This window comes from Takifugu rubripes, unplaced genomic scaffold (assembly GCF_901000725.2).
Source record: "Takifugu rubripes unplaced genomic scaffold, fTakRub1.2, whole genome shotgun sequence".
In the NCBI taxonomy this organism is placed as follows: domain Eukaryota; kingdom Metazoa; phylum Chordata; class Actinopteri; order Tetraodontiformes; family Tetraodontidae; genus Takifugu; species Takifugu rubripes.
In genome coordinates, this window is record NW_021821638.1 from 114,380 (window position 1) to 131,840 (window position 17,461).

At 40.2% G+C, this 17,461-nt stretch overlaps 3 protein-coding genes across 3 annotated transcripts; all 3 read left to right on the forward strand.

Annotated features, from left to right (window-relative positions):
- Positions 1-4,578: 4,578 nt before the first annotated feature.
- Positions 4,579-6,444, forward strand: LOC101079720 (uncharacterized). Its single transcript, XM_029832293.1, has 5 exons — positions 4,579-4,627; positions 4,715-5,392; positions 5,891-6,016; positions 6,090-6,133; positions 6,256-6,444. Exons 1-5 carry the CDS (start codon positions 4,579-4,581, stop codon positions 6,370-6,372), a joined length of 1,014 nt encoding a protein of 337 aa, XP_029688153.1. The 3' UTR covers positions 6,373-6,444.
- A 2,715-nt stretch (positions 6,445-9,159) lies between these two features.
- Positions 9,160-10,743, forward strand: LOC115248500 (uncharacterized; the record flags this gene model as incomplete). Its single annotated transcript, XM_029832278.1, has 4 exons — positions 9,160-9,278; positions 9,380-10,078; positions 10,502-10,624; positions 10,709-10,743. Coding segments are annotated over exons 1-4 (945 nt in total), but the record flags the coding sequence as incomplete, so codon positions are not given.
- Positions 10,744-15,779: 5,036 nt separating this feature from the next.
- On the forward strand, positions 15,780-17,461 carry LOC115248516 (uncharacterized). Its single transcript, XM_029832292.1, has 5 exons — positions 15,780-15,828; positions 15,913-16,590; positions 16,977-17,102; positions 17,256-17,293; positions 17,369-17,461. Exons 1-5 carry the CDS (start codon positions 15,780-15,782, stop codon positions 17,459-17,461), a joined length of 984 nt encoding a protein of 327 aa, XP_029688152.1.

Sequence of the window (17,461 nt, forward strand, 5' to 3'; positions counted from 1 at the left end):
TTTCCTAATAAAGTTGTTTTTTCTGGCCATGTCGACAAATGATAGATTACCTCCATATATTTATATTCATTTTATGAAGACAAAGCTTGTATCGTGCTGTTGCCGTCCTTAATTTGTGAAGTCAAAAGCTGCAACAATCGTTTTCACAAGCATTCATATCCATCGGACTATTAAGTTGACCAAAACACCCACTGGATGAGACAAATGCTCCATTATGTGATCATGACCATGTAAACAGCAGCAGGCTATGTCTTGGATACATAGAAATGCTAAGGCAGGGGCAGTATTATCCAAAGGGTTGGCGTACTCCTGCTGTGGCCACCGTGGTCTCTCCTTCCCGGAACGATTTTTCCCAGGAACGATTTTTGCTTATTTGGGATTTGGAATTTGCCAGCAGTTTAGAAAACGTTTAGCTATCTTTGTTGACCTCTTTTTTGTAAAACTTGCGGCATAAAGACTAACAAAATTGAACACAATACAAATATTAATTTTTGATTTAATTAAAAATTACTACCTGCTCAAGATTCCCAATACAACTGAAACCTTGACATCTGTCTGCTGCTTTTTGAATCTGCAGACCTTGGTTAGCTTCCTAATTGGTGCATCAGCATTCAGCATGATGAAAAGCAGTCACAGCTGCCATTGTTAAGATATAATCAATTACAATTTTATTTTGCAACAAAAGACCTTCAACACTTTTATTAGAATTGTGAAAAAACTGGCCAAGGGATTTTTGTCCATCCCTCTATCAGTCTTCGACTTCTTTATCTCTTTTAAGGGACAGGTGGCTGCTTATCCCACTTCTAACTCACAAAGACAAACAACCGTTCATGCCCTCATTCTCTTCTAATGTCAATGCACATGGACACGGGGAGAACAGGCAAACTCTGCACAAAAAACCCCCCTGACTGCAGGAACCTTCTTGTTTTGTGGCAGCCATTTTAGCCCCTACATAACCGTGCCACCCCTGTGTCAGTTCACCTCATGTGTGTCTCCCCTTGTGTTGTGCCATTTTCATCATGTTGTGATTACTGATCACAAAGTGCCATAATCATCAAGCAAAATCTTTACAAATATTATGGTTATGCCATAATCATAATCTTTGAAAATATTATGATTATGGCACTTTTGAACTACCGTATTTTCACTGTAATAAAAGGCGCAGTCTCAGTTGCGGGTACTATATCTGTTTTTAGAACATACATAAGGCGCACCGTATTATTAGACGCATGCTAAAACATACAGTAAAAAATGACAACGGAAGTAAAATGGTGAGTTTCATCACATTTATTGAACAAAATATTCATTCTTCCGCCACAAAACCATCAAAGTTTTCATCTTCTGTATCTGAATTAAACAGCTGTGCTATTTCAATGTCCAACATCCCAAATTCCTCTTCATCATCTGAATCAGACTCACCAACCGGTTCCGCTTCAGCATTGATTTTGATAAAGCTCTTACAATACATGAAGACGGTATCATAGCCCATGTGTCTACAATTCACCCGCATATGGTGGCATAACTTGCCCACCGCTGCCTCATAGTCTTTGTGAAGGAGTGTTCGCCTTCCGTCATCAGGCGCTCTGTCCGTTTTCGTGGCAGCCGAGAACCACGGTGAACGACGACTTCTCGTGCCCCGTTGTGCGTATCGCCACCGTGCTGGTCCCTTTTTCTCCACTTTGTGGGTCAAAGGGATGTCAAAAGTCAGAGGGGTCTCATCCATGTTGGTGATGTGGCTGGGCGCGGTTATCTTGTCACGGCAGTAGGTGCGGAAGATGGCCGCCCTCTCCTGGTAATCCGCGGGCAGCCGCTGCGCAACAGTTGTCCTTGCGCGTATGGAGAGATTCCGCCTCCTCATAAAGCAAAAACACCAAGATGGACCTCCTTGGAAGTGCTCAATGTCCATTTCTTCAGCTATCGCTTTGGCCTTTTGTCGAATGGGGACAGTAGAGACACCCCTTCCAGTTGTTTGCTGTTCCACAACCAACTGTTTCACTCGGTTTTCCAGCTCGGGCCACCTTGCTTTGTTCCCACAGGACATTAAAATGTCTTGCAGCTGCTCGATTGCCATTTTCAGCCGCATATTCGATGGCCTACAAATTGCTGCTTTATGTTGTGCCCATTTGATGAAACCCCTTCCACTTCCTTCCAATAAAGCCTCCATGGTCCTTGATGGGCTTGTAATCATCTTTAGTATTTTCACCTTTTTGACATCACTTTTATATCCAATGGCTATCAGCTAAAAATCCTCATATTGAACCTCATTTTGGATCACCCATCTAAGGTCCTATGTTTCTTCACCAGGATGAATGGCAGGTAGGCCCATAGCAAATTGCAGAAGTAAACCAAAAGCAAACAAAATCCAAAATGACTGTTCTATGCAGATGTGGCAGGGCGTGGCCTGCCCTTCGAACAGGTGCCATATGGAGGTAGTGCCTTAATTGGTGGGTGGGGAGAAAAGGTTTATATAAGGCACTGCCTCCAGCTGGCTTTGGTTGTTTTCCCCCTTCGACGGGACGGCGGGGTTGCGGCTTATCTGGGCGGTTCGACCAACAGAAACTGTTTTACAACGCTTTGCCGTAAGGGCACGCGCGCTAGTCTGCACTGGGCAGTTGGCTGCCGGCTGGCGTCAGTGGGTCGCGTTGCCCCAGCGGGAACCCTTCACGGAGTGGTGGCGCCACCAAACACAGTCGGCACGGACTTCCTCGCGTGCTGGACCCACTGCTGCTTTGGCTCAGTCCCGCTTTCGGGACTCGCTCTCGCGCTCTCTCTCTCTCGCCCCCCTTCGCTCGGGGGACGGCGCTGAGACGTAGTGGTGCCGCCGAGGCGACCACGGAGCTATTGCTTTCATTTTAGATTCTTAACAGTGTGTAAATCGTATCAACTGGCATTTACTTTTTTAGGTTTTGTTTCTGTTCGTTTCTTGTTTGATGTGGTGTTCTTGTTGGTCACAATTTATTTGCCTGTCTGTGTGAGGTGTGTGTGCGTGTGTGCTCGTCGCGTCAATTGTTACCGCTGGAAATGTAATTGTTCTCTTTTCTTTGTGGACAGGTGCTGCGGGCCACGGTGGGGACCCCACCCCCTGGTGGAGGGCGTTTTCCTCACCCCTCGTGTGTAGTTTTGTTTGCAGTAGCACGGGTGTTTTTAGTTTGGTTATCTCCCCTAATTGCGTTTTACCTGCCGGTGGGGCCCCAGCCCTGTCCACCCCTTTTGTTTGACTTTTGTACAGCCGAGTTATTTTTGTGTTGAGTTGGATTTAATAAAATTGTAGTGCCTAACCCTCAATCCTGTCTCTATCCTAATCTGCGTGTGCCTGTTTTCCGGTTAAGTCCTGGGGTGAAATTCCCCAGGTGGCGTTGTCGTTAACCGTTCCACCTCTCTCCACCCCGCCACAGAAGCTAGATAAAGATGCTAAGTTTCTTTAGGTTTGTTTTGAACACCTCCATCTAAAGGTAAGAAAATATAATCAAGTCCTTTTATTAAAATGCTTTTGTGTGACACATTTTCTGTTGTAACAGGTGGCTACTTAAAGAACACGCGGATTGGCAGTGACACACGAGAGGTATTGCAATCCAACAGCATCAATACTCTATATCAATTGAAAATGCTTCAAAGAAGCAGGAGTTAACACATTGGACAGAAAAGGACAGAAATGTGACTAAGTGTTTACACTTATGTCAGTCAGTGATGCTTCAGATAATCTTATGTTTCCTGACTCTACTACAGTAAGAGAGGCTGGGAGCACCCTGGATGGATCCCAGTTTGTTTTTTTGAGAAGTAGTTGTAAAATAAGATTTGATGACGTGTTTGACTATTCTTCTCTTTCTGTCCTCCCTCCTGCCCTAGTTTGTAATTTCCATCTCATTTACTGAGCTGACCATCAAAAGAATGGTCCTCCTACAGGAGCCTTGTCCTTTTGGAGGTTTATTCCTATTTCAAGTGAGGTTTTCCTTGCAATTTTTGCCTTTTAAGGGCTCAGGATCTGGGTTTCTGGAAAACGCTTTGAGACATTCTTGATTTTTAAGAGAAAATTTAGCTGAACATTTAAATCAGTCAATGAGAAAAATTTCAACACCAGAACTAGATTCGTTCCCTGTTCTGTCACATGCAAACATCATAGTCCATGAAGATTCCATTCCAAAATACTCTTTTTCTCTACTTTCCTTTCAAAAGGCATATCATGCACTCTCCTGGCTCATTCTATACATTTCTTCTGACATTTGCTTTGATGTTGGTTAGTGAGTTGAATTGTTTGCGTTTTTGTTTTGATATTGGTGGATTGTAAATGTTGAAAACAAAACCAAATGATTGCTCTTCTTGTCAAACACATCATACACCTTCCCTTAGCTAAAGAAATGCAAAGGTTATATGTTTAAAAATATTCTTAATGTCAAATGTCATTTTCTCATTAGGGCCTTTTCCTATATCTCAAGATCTTTCACCTTTATTACATGTGTGTGTTTCCTGTATGTCACACCCTCACGTCATGTTACGCTGTCCAATCAAACACAAGCTCTGCATTTATCAGTGTACAAAGAACCAGCCTTCTCTTCACTCAGCCCAATATTTGATGACAAGATGACATCTGCAAAGTTGATCTTCTGGCTGATGTGTTTGGAGAAATTTGGTGAGCATTTTTATGTGTTTTGTTTCTGTTTATAGCATCTATGTAAAATTGAAACATCAAACAGTCTTCTTTTCTGTTTGATTTTAGCTCAGACAGCTTCAATGGAATCTTTGAATTGGAAGACCAATTTTATCTTGGTCAAACCTGGACAGAACCTGACTTTGCCGTGTCTTCAAAAAGATAATGTTTCTCCCACGATCTATTGGTTTAAACAAACTGTGGGAGAGAAGCAGAGACTGATCTGTACATACAGGATATCAAGTGAAGATTGGAAATTTGTTAATGACTTCAAAACCAATCCACGTTTCCAACTACATGCTGGTAACAAAGGAGCTAATCTGACAATATCAGATTTGGAGTTATCAGACTCAGCCACCTATTACTGTGTAAATCACTATTTAAATGTATTCGACTTTACAGAAGGTTATAAAGTCATTGTAGAGGGTTCAGGGTTGACCATAGATCAGCCAGCATCACAGTCTATCCAAGCAGGAGGTTCTGTGACGCTGAATTGTACAGTACATACTGGGTGGACTTGTGATGGGGATCACACTGTTTACTGGTTCAGAAACTCTGGACAATCACAACTGGGACTCATGTACAGCCATACAGGCAGGAATAAGCAGTGTGAGAGGAAAACCAACACCTGTTTCTACAGCTTTTCCATGAAGAACCTGAACACTTCTCAGACTGGGACCTACTATTGTGCTGTTGCAGCATGTGGACACATTCTGTTTGGAAATGGAACCAAGCTGGTGTTTGAGGGTGAGTGAGTTTGAAATAATTTCATTCAAAAGCTGTTAAAGTGCTATTTTATGTGCAGATTGTTTCCATACGCCTATAAAAATGCTAAAGCCAACATGACCTCAGTGTTAAAAGAAAAATCCAAAATGTATCTTAATTTCTTAATTGCTCTATGTTTAAACACATAGATCAATTTATAGCAACATGAACCTTAAGTTTCTAAGTTCACACAGTAATAAAATTTATGCTGTTTGAATTTTACACCACAGCAGCACATTAAAAACATTTGTGGTCAAAGTATCACTAACTCATATTTTTGTTATGTCAGTATAGATTCTCTTTAAATACTGTTATTTTATAAAATAATGTGTGAATGGTGATGCCTGTAGTTTTGCTGAATTAGAAAATAATGACATAACTGCCGTGATATAAAGTGAGAAGACAAATATGTGTAAAGACCTAAATAATTATCTGAAACGGTATCACGGATATCACAATTTCTGATGCCTCTCGTTACAGATAAAGGAAACTATCTTGTTTTGGTGTATTTCCTCAGTGCGACCTGGATATTTACCATCATCGTGGTTATTTTATTAACCATTTCACTTTATATGACAAAAAAGAGAAACAGCCAACACTTTCTGGGTAACTGATGTAATATATTTTGAATGTTCTTAAAAATAATAAATAAATGAATGTTGCATTCTGTGTTTCAAAGACTCACAGTCAGGGATCCCAGACTCACCCACAGCAAACCCAGCGGTGAATATCATTTTGATTTTTTTTTTAAATTTATTTAAATGTGTGTACATATGTTTTTTAATCCTCTTTATTTGCCTGCACCAATTATGTTGTGGGTAATTGCCGTTTCATTTTATTACCAGGGCAACCAAAAGGAAGACAACCTCCATTATGCCGCCTTGAGAGCCAACCAGTCCAACAGATCGAGGAAGCAGAAGAACAGACAGAATGAATGTGTGTACTCTACTGTGAGGTCGTAGATGTTGTCCCTTTGTCATTACAGCTCATCACAGGAACAGTAATAATACCATTTTAAACCAATGTTGGAGCTTTTTTGTGCGTTTTAATAATTAGTGTGCATTTCTTTGTAAATTTTACCATTTGTACACTTTCATTTGGAGAGTCAATTAAACACGTTTTGCTTAATGAATTTTGTTTGTTCTCGCCATATCCAAATTGATATTGAATTACTTTAACACCATAAATACATTGAGGTATAGATTGTACAGTGGTCACAAAAGCTTTAATTTTCTTATCCAACCTGGAAAGATTAATTTTAATACACATTTAAGGCAAATGTAAGTGCACAAAATACTAATAATAATGACTAATTATTAATGTCCAAAAAACATACCAGTGGCTGGAAGAGGCCAGACAAAGACAGCACAGAGCCAGTAACCATGGCTACACAAGAACAGGCCCTGAACACCAGAGCAATAGAGGCCAGGGTCTACCATACCAGACAAGATCCCAGGTGTGGGCTGTGTAGAGAAGCCCCTGAGACAGTCTAGCACATCACAGCAGGGTGCAAGATATTGTCAGGCAAGGCATACATGGAGCGACATAACCAGGTGGCTGGCATAGTGTACAAGAACATCTGCCCTGAGTATGGGCTGGAGGTCCCAGGGTCCAGGTGGGAGACACCCTCGAAAGTGCTGGAGAACAAGCAGGCCAAGATCCTGTGGGACTTCCAGATCAAGACTGACAGGATGGTGGTGGCCAATCAGCCTGACATAGTGGTGGTGGATAAACACCGGAAGACAGTGGTGGTGATAGATGTAGCAATCCCAAGTGATAGCAACATCAGAAAGAAGGAACACAAGAAGCTGGAAAAATACCAAGGGCTGAAAGAGGAGAGAGAGAGAATGTAGGGTGTGAAGGCAACAGTGGTCCCAGTACAGGTTGGAACACTAGGGGCAGTAACACCCAACCTGAGTAGATGGCTCCAGCAGATACCAGGAAGCACATCAGAGATCTCTGTCCAGAAGAGTGCAGTCCGAGGAACAGCTAAGATCCTGCGCAGAACCCTCAGACTCCCAGGCCTCTGGTAGAGGACCCAAGTCTGGAGAAGGCACCACCCAGGGGGGTGAAGAAGAGAATTTTTATTTAGTTTTTTTATTTAAAAAATAAATAAAATATATATATATACCGGTATAGATAGATAGATAGATAGGTACTCTGTTGTAATGGAAAATACGCTGTACCGTAGCGTGGTGAGTCAGTGTCATGCCAATACTGTGTGGTGAAAAGCGCTGAAATATGTGACTTGTGCTATGTCTATTTTTCACTTATCTAATTTAGATTGTTATCTACCAGGTCATCTCACTGTGGTTACAAGCATTTGACAGTCTCTCTCATTTAGCCAGAAATTGACTGTGATAGGCAGTTTCCTCCTGTTCTACATAAACAACATATATTTACTTAGATATTCCCCACTATGATGAGGACACCCTTAACTATACCTCAGTTTTGCATGTGGTGCCATTAATGTTTGCCACTTCATTTCCTGTCTAAGTCACATTAAACCTTGGCTGGCCTTTGACCTATTGGTACTTCAAATCTTGAATTATGGTCATTTCAACCTGTGGACTCAGCACAAAAAGATGATCTGCTCCACAAAAATACTTTTTCTGCCAAAAACACATATATTTGGGCATGGGATAATATTGTTAGATTGACTAAAATGTCAAAAGTTAAACGAGAATCATTGTGTCGATTTGACACATTTTGTATTAAAAATGCGAGTTTATGTCCATTATGGCTCAAACCTATGAGAGTCAAATTATGTTTCTGGCTGAGATGGCGGCCAATGTTGGATGTGAAGGAGCTTTCATCAAGAACAGCTTTTGTTCACCTCACCCCTCCTATAAAAACTGGGACTTCACTCTCCTCAGCACCACCTGCTGGGTAAACAACTCAAACTGGTACCACCATGGTCGTGATAAATTAACTTTCTGTGGCAAACGTGTCCAGGCTACTGGTACTGTCAGAATCACTCATGCTCAGGTCAGCTCTTAAGCTAGCTTAAGTATTGATGTATATTTAAGATGTCTGTTTGTGTTTTCATGTGTGTGAGTATTACACATGGTGGAGGGGGTGAGGGGCATTTGTTTTGTTAAGAATTCCACATGTTACCCAGGCATTTGTAATTTTATCCTCCTGTAACACAATTTATTCTAGAATTGCTAGACACAATATCCATAGCTAGCATGATGTTGATTTTACTGCCTGCACCAGAAGCCTAAAACTGTTAATATTGGAACTCTAAACCTCACAGAAGCCAGATGGCTGCAGGTAACGCTTTGTCAAAGGTATCAAAGATTGGACTCGTCGATAAAGGGGCTTGAGCTTTCTTTTCACAGACTTCAGTACAGATGAGAAGTTGTTAAATGATATTAGGATGTCATGAGAGAAAATACAATATCCATGTATTTGAATTTAAAAATGCTTTGCATTGCTACAAAAACAATGTGTATATTCTCCAAACTTTTCTGCACAACTGCATTTCATTGTGCATATACAGTATGAACAGAGATTTTTTTTCACCATTTATACACATATCCATACAACAGAAGTGACTATTTTTTTTAATAAAAATTTGAGTGTCTTATCAAACAAAGCAAAACACTGATAAATGTGTGTCTACAAAGGTGACGAACCTTTGGGTGTATGATGCAATATCTCAGAGGTACACACATTCAAGACGGAAGCAATTGTGTAGTCTTCTTTCCTTAATAGGTCAAACAGGCCAACCAATCACATGCAGTTTTATTGGTTAAGAGCAAAAAGGGGACCAACATGTCTCTACACCGCCTTTGCACTTTAGACACAATGACATCGTTTCAGAGATTATGCTGTCTGATGTGTGTGTTCTTGGGAAACATTGGTAAGTGCTGATTTTAGGGCTTTTCTAAATGAAAGTATTGTTTTTGTTCTTTGCTGTCTCAAAATAGGCTGAAACATATGTGATTTACTTTTCCTCTCCAGTCCATGGGGACAATACGAAGTTGTCCATCCCCATTCGTCAAGATGCTGATTTTCTATCAGCGGACGTTGGTGACAATGTTACTTTAAAATGTTTCTATGAAGACAGTTTTACAAAAACCCTTTACTGGTATAAGCAAGTGATAGGCCAGAAACCAAAGCTAATGTCTAACTTCTATTTATTTGGTCAAAAAGCTTCCTTTACGGATGAATTTAGAAACAGCACACGTTTCCAACTGGTTACTGAAAATCTCCAGCATCACTTGACAATTTCAGATTTACGTGTTGCTGACTCCGCTACCTATTACTGCTTAGCAAGCAACTTTTTTGAATATCAGTTTCACGACGGCACAACTGTCAGTGTAAGGGGGTCAGGTTTTAATGTTCCAACTTCAGTGCATCAGTTGGCATCTGGCACGATTCAATCAGAAGATTCCATGATGCTGAACTGCACAGTTTATACTCCAACCTGCGATGAAGAACATGCTGTTTACTGGTTCAGAAACTCTGGAGAATCTCTACCAGGAGCTATTTTCACCAGTGCAGTCAGAAGGAATAACAAGTGTGACAGGAAAACCAACAGCTGTGTCTTCAACCTATCCCTAAAGAACATGAATAAGTCTCAGACTGGGACCTACTATTGTGGTGTCGCATCCTGTCAAAGCATTGTGTTTGGAGCTGTAACCAAGGTGGAATTTGAGGGTGAGTTTTATTCTAACTTTATGATTCCAATGTTATGACTTGGACTCAAGATTCAGGAGTTTAAAATGATTACTTTACTACTATTGCTTGTCCATTGTTAAGGCAGACTTGACACAATGCAAAAAAAAATGTACAATTTAAAAAAAAAAAAATTCAATCAAATTCAGAAATGTTGTCCTGAAAACATTGAAACTAGACAGGGAATTTAACTTGGATTTCAAATCTGAACATGATAAACAATGATTAGGTCAACTTAAATTGATAGTAAAAGCTCCACTTTACAATTCCACTAATTGGTAACTTTGGATTGGAACTAAGAATCATGTCAGTTGAGACGAACTGACTTAACGAATACTTGTTCAAGCTACCTCTTCTTCCCTCACCGAAACTTTGACCTCTGTCTGCTGCCGTGTGCATCTACAGATCACAAAGACTCTCTGGTCTTGTTTTACTTCTTGTGTGGTGCATCATCATTCAGCATATTTCTGGTAGTGTATCTGGCTTTCTCGGTGTGCATGATGAACAATCACAGCTGCAATTGTGAAGGTATAATCAATTGCACTTCCTGTTTTCAATCATGTTGTCTAACATGATTTTTTTCACAGTTTTAGCATTCATTTTATGTTTCAGAATCACATGTAAGACTCTCACCTCTGTCCAAACCAAAGGTATTTTTTATTAGTCAGAATAAAGTCGTTCATTAAATATTCAAAAGGCACTGAGTTCATTGTTGTCATTTACAAGATCGTCCAGATGCAGATGGTTCTGTTTTGTGGAAGAAGATGAACAAAGAACATACCTGGACTGAATTTGTTTACTTCAGTGTAAAGCAGTAGAATAGAAAAATGACCATTTTCAACAATTTTAGATATCTTGTAGTTTCAGAAAACTCACAAAATAGAAAAAAGCTCTTCTGTGGTTGATTTATAGATATTTGATTTATTGTGTACATTCTCGGTTGTTCAGGATGTTCAGGATCCTTGGTACAATAAAGGAGGAAATAACCAACACACCCTTGATTGTCTTGTCCTCCAACGACCAATGAATCATGGTGGAGGAGCTTAAGTGTCCAGGGACAGGGACACACAAGGATAAAAAGGAGCTCAAGGAAATCCTCAGCAGAAAGAAGAGTTCCTTTTTCACATGCTCTAATTCTGACAAGAAGGAAGTCAATAGAAAAATTAAGTTTTAAACTAATCCTGTACTTATATATTTTATCCTGCAGTCAATATTCTTCTAAAATAAGCTTCAAATATAGTTGCAGTCTTTTATTGTCTAAAATGTCCAAATGTGTTTTTTGTAACAGTCAGAATCTGTTTATTTATGGTGCTGCAGCTATGACGGCAATACTTGTACATACTTGCATGGTGGGCTTGGCTTTTCCCCTTCTGTCTTGGTGGTTTCAAACAGGAAGTCTTTGCCGTGTCTTAACACACAGCAGTCAAACTACAACGCTTCACTGTCTTGACCTTGGCATTCAAAGACAACTAGTGTAAAGAAAATGACATTGCTCTAATGTTAATGCGATCCCCATTGGAGTAACATCAATACATGTTCTTGTCAATAGTGTTATTTCTGTTTGTATTAAGCACATTTATCCATCGAATTGTCTGTATACAATAGCATTTAAAAAAATAAAGTGTCACACAGCATGTGTTAAACCATGCTGTTCATTTCATTATATAGGTTTTGTTTAATATGAAGGTTTATAAATTGACTAACCCATGATTGTATAGGCTAAAATAACATAATATTCCAATTGCTCTGATATAATCCGTGTTGATTCTATCCACGTGCAACAGAAAGTGCCTACATCTTCATCGCTTCTTCCTCCAGTTTCTCTTTCTGTCTTCTCTTCAGGGCCACTGTCTCGAAAGCATCCAGCACACCTGACTAACCACTCTCTTGTGCACCTTCCCTTTCCTTCTCGCAGATGGTCTTGTCTCACATTTCACACCTGACACGTCTCTGTATCCTTTCCAACCTGCTTGCACAAGTCTCTCCACCTCTTTTCCCACACTGTCCATTGCTCTAGATTGTTTAGTCCAGCTAGTAATAGCACTCCACTGCATCAAAAGCAGCACTGAGGTCCAGCGGAACCACCATAGAAACCTGAGTCACCACCACCACCTCAAGAATTTTAGAGATCAAAGGAAGGTGGGCTATAGGCCTATAATTTTCTAGCACATCAGGATCCAGTGATGACTTTTTAAGAAACTGTTTAATCACTGCCACCTTGTAGGACCGGGCTACATAACCTGTCACTAAAGAACAATTGATCTGGTCCGGGATAGAGCTTCCTACCAATGGTAAAACATCCTTCAACAGGTGTGTTGGGATGGGATCTAAGAGACACGTGGTGGACTTGGATTTCTGAATTAGCATAGACGCCTCAGAAAAATATATATAAGGCTGAAGAAGTTTAAGGGCTCATCGGAGACCCTGTATGTTCCCACAGTCAGCACATCTGGTGATGGTCCAGTTGTTGGGATGGCCTGTTTAGCTTTTTCTCTCATGGCTAGAACTTTATCAGTGAAGAAGCTCATGAAGTCTTCACCACTAAGGGAAGAAGGGATACGTGGATCTAAAATGCTGTGATTCTTAGTTAATTTGGCCAGTGTTGAAAAGAAAGATTTTCTTCAATTTAAGAAAAGTAAGATTTTCTAGCTTTATGGGGGGCCTTTTTTATAAACTACTAGGCAGTCTTTCCAGACCTTTTCAGGGGGCCACAGAATTAAGCATGATTCTCAGTGAGGCTGCTGCACATTCAGCAACAGAGTCGACCTCAGCAGGGCTAAGATTATAATGATTGATCCCTGGGGAAACCCATGGTGGTCCTGGGATTAGCACAGCAATTGTTTCCTTAAATTTAGCTACAGCATTATCTGAAAGGCATCTGCTATAGTAAGACTGTGTTCTGAACACAGCCATTTCTAAAGCTGTCATTCACAACGTCTACATGGATATAAAAGTCTCTAAAAATAATGACTTTACTTATTCTGAGGACCAAGTCAGATAAAAACTGAGAGAACTGAGACAGGAACTCTGAATGTGGCCCAGCAGGGGGCCGATATACAAATAAAAACAAAAGTGGCGTTTCTGTCCTCCAGTTGGTTCAGATGGGTAATGCCTAGAGTCAGGCTTTCAAATGAACTGGAGCAATGTTTGGATCTAGGATTAATTAATAACTTGGTGTGATATATTGCTGCCACTCCCCCTCTTCAACCAGTACCACAAGGAATATGGTAATTAAGATGGGTAGGAGGAGTAGATTCATTTAAACTAACATATTTTAAAGTCAGGTCTCAGTAAAAAAAAAAAAAATCAATGTGATGATCCGCTATCAGGTTGTGCACTAACAGGGATTTACACAAAATAGATCTAATATTTAACATTCCACTTTTAATTGTGCTGTTAGTGTATTCTATTTGTGCTTTGGTATTCAGTTTAATAAGATTATGGTGACTGACCGCTCCCTTGCTCTTTGCTTGGTGAACTTTTAATCGTGGAACAGAGACTACCTCTATAGTGTTAAATATGTTATTGTTGGTGGATGAGGGTTCTACAGAAGCAGCAGAGAGGTGTGTAAGACTACAACTCTGCATCATGATCTGGACCCTGGTTTGTCAGGTCAGTTTGGGTCTAATAAATTTGGCCAAGTTACTAGAAATGAGAGAGGCTTCATCCCGGGTGGGATGGACACTGTCTCTCCTAATCAGACCAGGTTTTCCCCCAAAACTGTTCCAATTGTCGACAAAAGACGCCTGCTTTTTGGGGCACCACCGTGAAAGCCATCGACAAAGTGACGACAAATGACTAAACATTTCATCATTTGTCAGATTGGAAAGGGGACCAGAGAATCCTGGGGAGTCTGACATCTTGTGTAATTACAAACCAACTCTGCGTTAACTTTGGTGAATTCCGACTGACGAAGCCCGGTGTCGTTTGCACTGACGCGAATAATAACTTTACCACATTTAAGATTTCTTATCGCCAACAGCTTTAGATTGGCTTCTATGTCACCCGCTCTGGCCCCTGGAATGCGCCTAACTATGGTCGCCGGTGTCGGCTTCACGTAGTGCAAAACAGTCGCCAATTACCAGAGTCAGTTTTTCAGCAGGTGTGTCACTGAGTGGGGAAAAACGGTTAGCCATGGGAAGCATTTGATGGTGCACAGTGGACCTCTGGTTTGGGCTATGTTCCTGTCACTCAACCACCCTGGCTAACCAGCTACTCGGTTGATGGGACAGCTAGCTTTAATGACACTAGGCAGCTTCACATCAGCTACCTTCTCCTGGCTACCTGACACAACTCCAGACAACTCCAAGTTGCAGAACCATGTCTCAATCTTACTGAGTCTTGCCTCCAGAGCCATTAAAATAACTGCATTTTCTGCATCTATTACCTTAAGTAAAGGAGTCAGAGGAACTAGACATTTCCCACTCTGAACGGACACAGGGTGAGAGACCGGGTAAAACAGATGGTGAGGCCATGCTCATGCTAATACTCAGTGGATTTGGCAGATCAAAATATCCTATTGACAAACGTGAGCTGTGTATTTGTTGAATGTGATTTTCCCCCCTTCTTGTAGTCAAGTAACTAAAATTGCCCAAGTACTTAATTTTAAATAAAGTGAACCCAGCACAAACCGTGTACCAACGAGCTATTGGGTAAGTGACGCAATACATTACCCAACAGAAGTTCTGCTGTCCCTCCCAACATTGCTGATCCTCTCCCATGGTGTTTTATACCACTGCTATGCAGATGAGACCTAACTAAACCCCTCATTTCCCCCAGATGAACCCTCAGTCTCAGACTAGATCTCAACCTGTCTCTCAGACGTATCCGTATGGATGCAGAACCACCACCTTCAACTTAACCTTGGTGAAAATGAGCTCCTGTTTTCCTCGACCAAACAATCCATTTGTCACAACATTGATAAGAAAATTGACTCGTTGCCTCTTGCTCCTACCGAGGCTGTTCAAAACCTTTGAATCATGATTTATCATCAGATGTTTTCTGATAATGCAGCATCAGTTTCCCTGTCATCCCGTCACTTTGCCATATCCAACCTCAGAAAAACAAGGGCATTGAACCCACAAATGCTGATACAAACCATTGTGATCTCCCTTATTGCCACCACTTTAGATAGTCCAGCTGAAGTGGTGACACCACCCCATTGCTGATAGAGGTCTACTGTACCTGCCCGCATTAATATCATGTCATTCATGCTGACCGACAGACTAATACTTGAATGTGCTCCGTCTTACACTGACAATCTTGTTCATTTAAGACAAGCCCATATACCCCTCATGCAACATGGAATTTTTTTATTTATTTTTTAAAAAAAAAGAATGATTGCTGGTTGGCTGGTTGTTGTTGATTGTTTGGAAATGTGGCACATTAATCCAAAACAACGACTCAAATGAAATTGAATTACATTTATATATTAAGCTAAATTCTTTTCTAAAAGTACTGGTCTTTACTTGTAGATTTGTTTAAACTTTAAATCTTTCTTTGATTTCTCCAACAATTTTATCCAGCAAATCTTTCACCTTTATGGCTGGATTTCATGTGATTGTGTTTCCTGTATGTCACACCCTCACGTCATGTTACGCTGTCCAATCAAACACAAGCTCTGCATTTATCAGTGAACAAAGAACCAGCCTTCTCTTCACTCAGCCCAATATTTGATGACAAGATGACATCTGCAAAGTTGATCTTCTGGCTGATGTGTTTGGAGAAATTTGGTGAGCATTTTTATGTGTTTTGTTTGTCTGTTTTTAGCATCTATGAAAAATTGAAAAATCAAAAAGTCTTCTTTTCTGTTTTAGCTCAGACAGCTTCAATGGAATCTTTGAATTGGAAGACCAATGTTATCTTGGTCAAACCTGGACAGAACCTGACTTTGCCGTGCCATGACAAGGATGATGTTTCTACCAGGATTTATTGGTTTAAACAAACTCTGGGAGAGAAGCCGAGACTGATCTGTACATACAGGATATCAAGCGAAGATTGGAAATTTGTTAATGACTTCAAAACCAATCCACGTTTCCAACTACATCCTGGTAACAAAGGAGCTAATCTGACAATATCAGATTTGGAGTTATCAGACTCAGCCACCTATTACTGTGTAAATCAGTATGTAAATGTTATTGACTTTACAGAAGGTCATAATGTCATTGTAGAGGGTTCAGGGTTGACCATAGTTCAGTCAGCATCACAGTCTATCCAAGCAGGAGTTTCTGTGACGCTGAATTGTACAGTACATACTGGGTGGACTTGTGATGGGGATCACACTGTTTACTGGTTCAGAAACTCTGGACAATCTCAACTGGGACTCATGTACAGCCATACAGGCGGGAATAAGCAGTGTGAGAGGAAAACCAACACCTGTTTCTACAGCTTCTCCATGAAGAACCTGAACACTTCTCACACTGGGACCTACTATTGTGCTGTTGCAGCATGTGGACACATTCTGTTTGGAAATGGAACCAAGCTGGTGTTTGAGGGTGAGTGAGTTTGAAATAATTTCATTCAAAAGCTGTTAAAGTGCTATTTTATGTTCAGATTGTTTCCATACGCCTGTAAAAATGCTAAAGCCAACATTACCTCAGTGTTATGCAGTTTGAATTTTACACCACAGCAGCACATTAAAAACATTAGGGTCAAAGTATCACTTTAACTCATTTTTGTTATGTCAGTATAGATTCTCTTTAAATACTGTTATTTTATAAAATAATGTGTGAATGGTGATGCCTGTAGTTTCGCTGAATTAGAAAATAATGACATCATAACTGCCGTGATATAAAGTGAGAAGACAAATATGTGTAAAGACCTAAATATTTATCTGAAACAGTATCGCGGATATCACAATTTCTGATGCCTCTCGTTACAGATAAAGGAAACTATCTTGTTTTGGTGTATTTCCTCAGTGCGACCTGGATATTTACCATCATTGTGGTTATTTTATTAACCATTTCAGTTTATATGACGAAAAAGAGAAACAGCCATCACTCTCTGGGTAACTGATGTAATATATTTTGAATATTCTTAAAAATAATAAATAAATGAATGTTACAGTCACAGCTGCAATTATAAAGGTATGATTAATTACACTTCTGGTCTTCTTTTAGATAGTAATTTTACATTTCTAACATTCCATTTTATTTTTCAGAATCGCATGTAAGACTCTCACCTCTGTCCAAACCAAAGGTATTTTCTATTAGTCAGAATAAAGTCGTTCATTAAATATTCAAAAGGCACTGAGTTCATTGTTGTCATTTACAGGATCGTCCAGATGCAGATGGTTCTGTTTTGTGGAAGAAGATGAACAGAGAACATACCTGGACTGAATGTGTTTACTTCAGTGTAAAGCAGTAG

Bases quoted from the DNA above. Each gene is read 5' to 3' on its own strand.
- LOC101079720 (XM_029832293.1), top strand. From the start codon at position 4,579: ATGACATCTGCAAAGTTGATCTTCTGGCTGATGTGTTTGGAGAAATTT. The intron at 4,628-4,714 runs GTGAGCATTTTT...GTTTGATTTTAG, and splicing joins GATGTGTTTGGAGAAATTTG to CTCAGACAGCTTCAATGGAA. The intron at 5,393-5,890 runs GTGAGTGAGTTT...CTCTCGTTACAG, and splicing joins AACCAAGCTGGTGTTTGAGG to ATAAAGGAAACTATCTTGTT.
- LOC115248516 (XM_029832292.1), top strand. From the start codon at position 15,780: ATGACATCTGCAAAGTTGATCTTCTGGCTGATGTGTTTGGAGAAATTT. The intron at 16,591-16,976 runs GTGAGTGAGTTT...CTCTCGTTACAG, and splicing joins AACCAAGCTGGTGTTTGAGG to ATAAAGGAAACTATCTTGTT. The intron at 17,103-17,255 runs GTAACTGATGTA...TTTATTTTTCAG, and splicing joins AAACAGCCATCACTCTCTGG to AATCGCATGTAAGACTCTCA.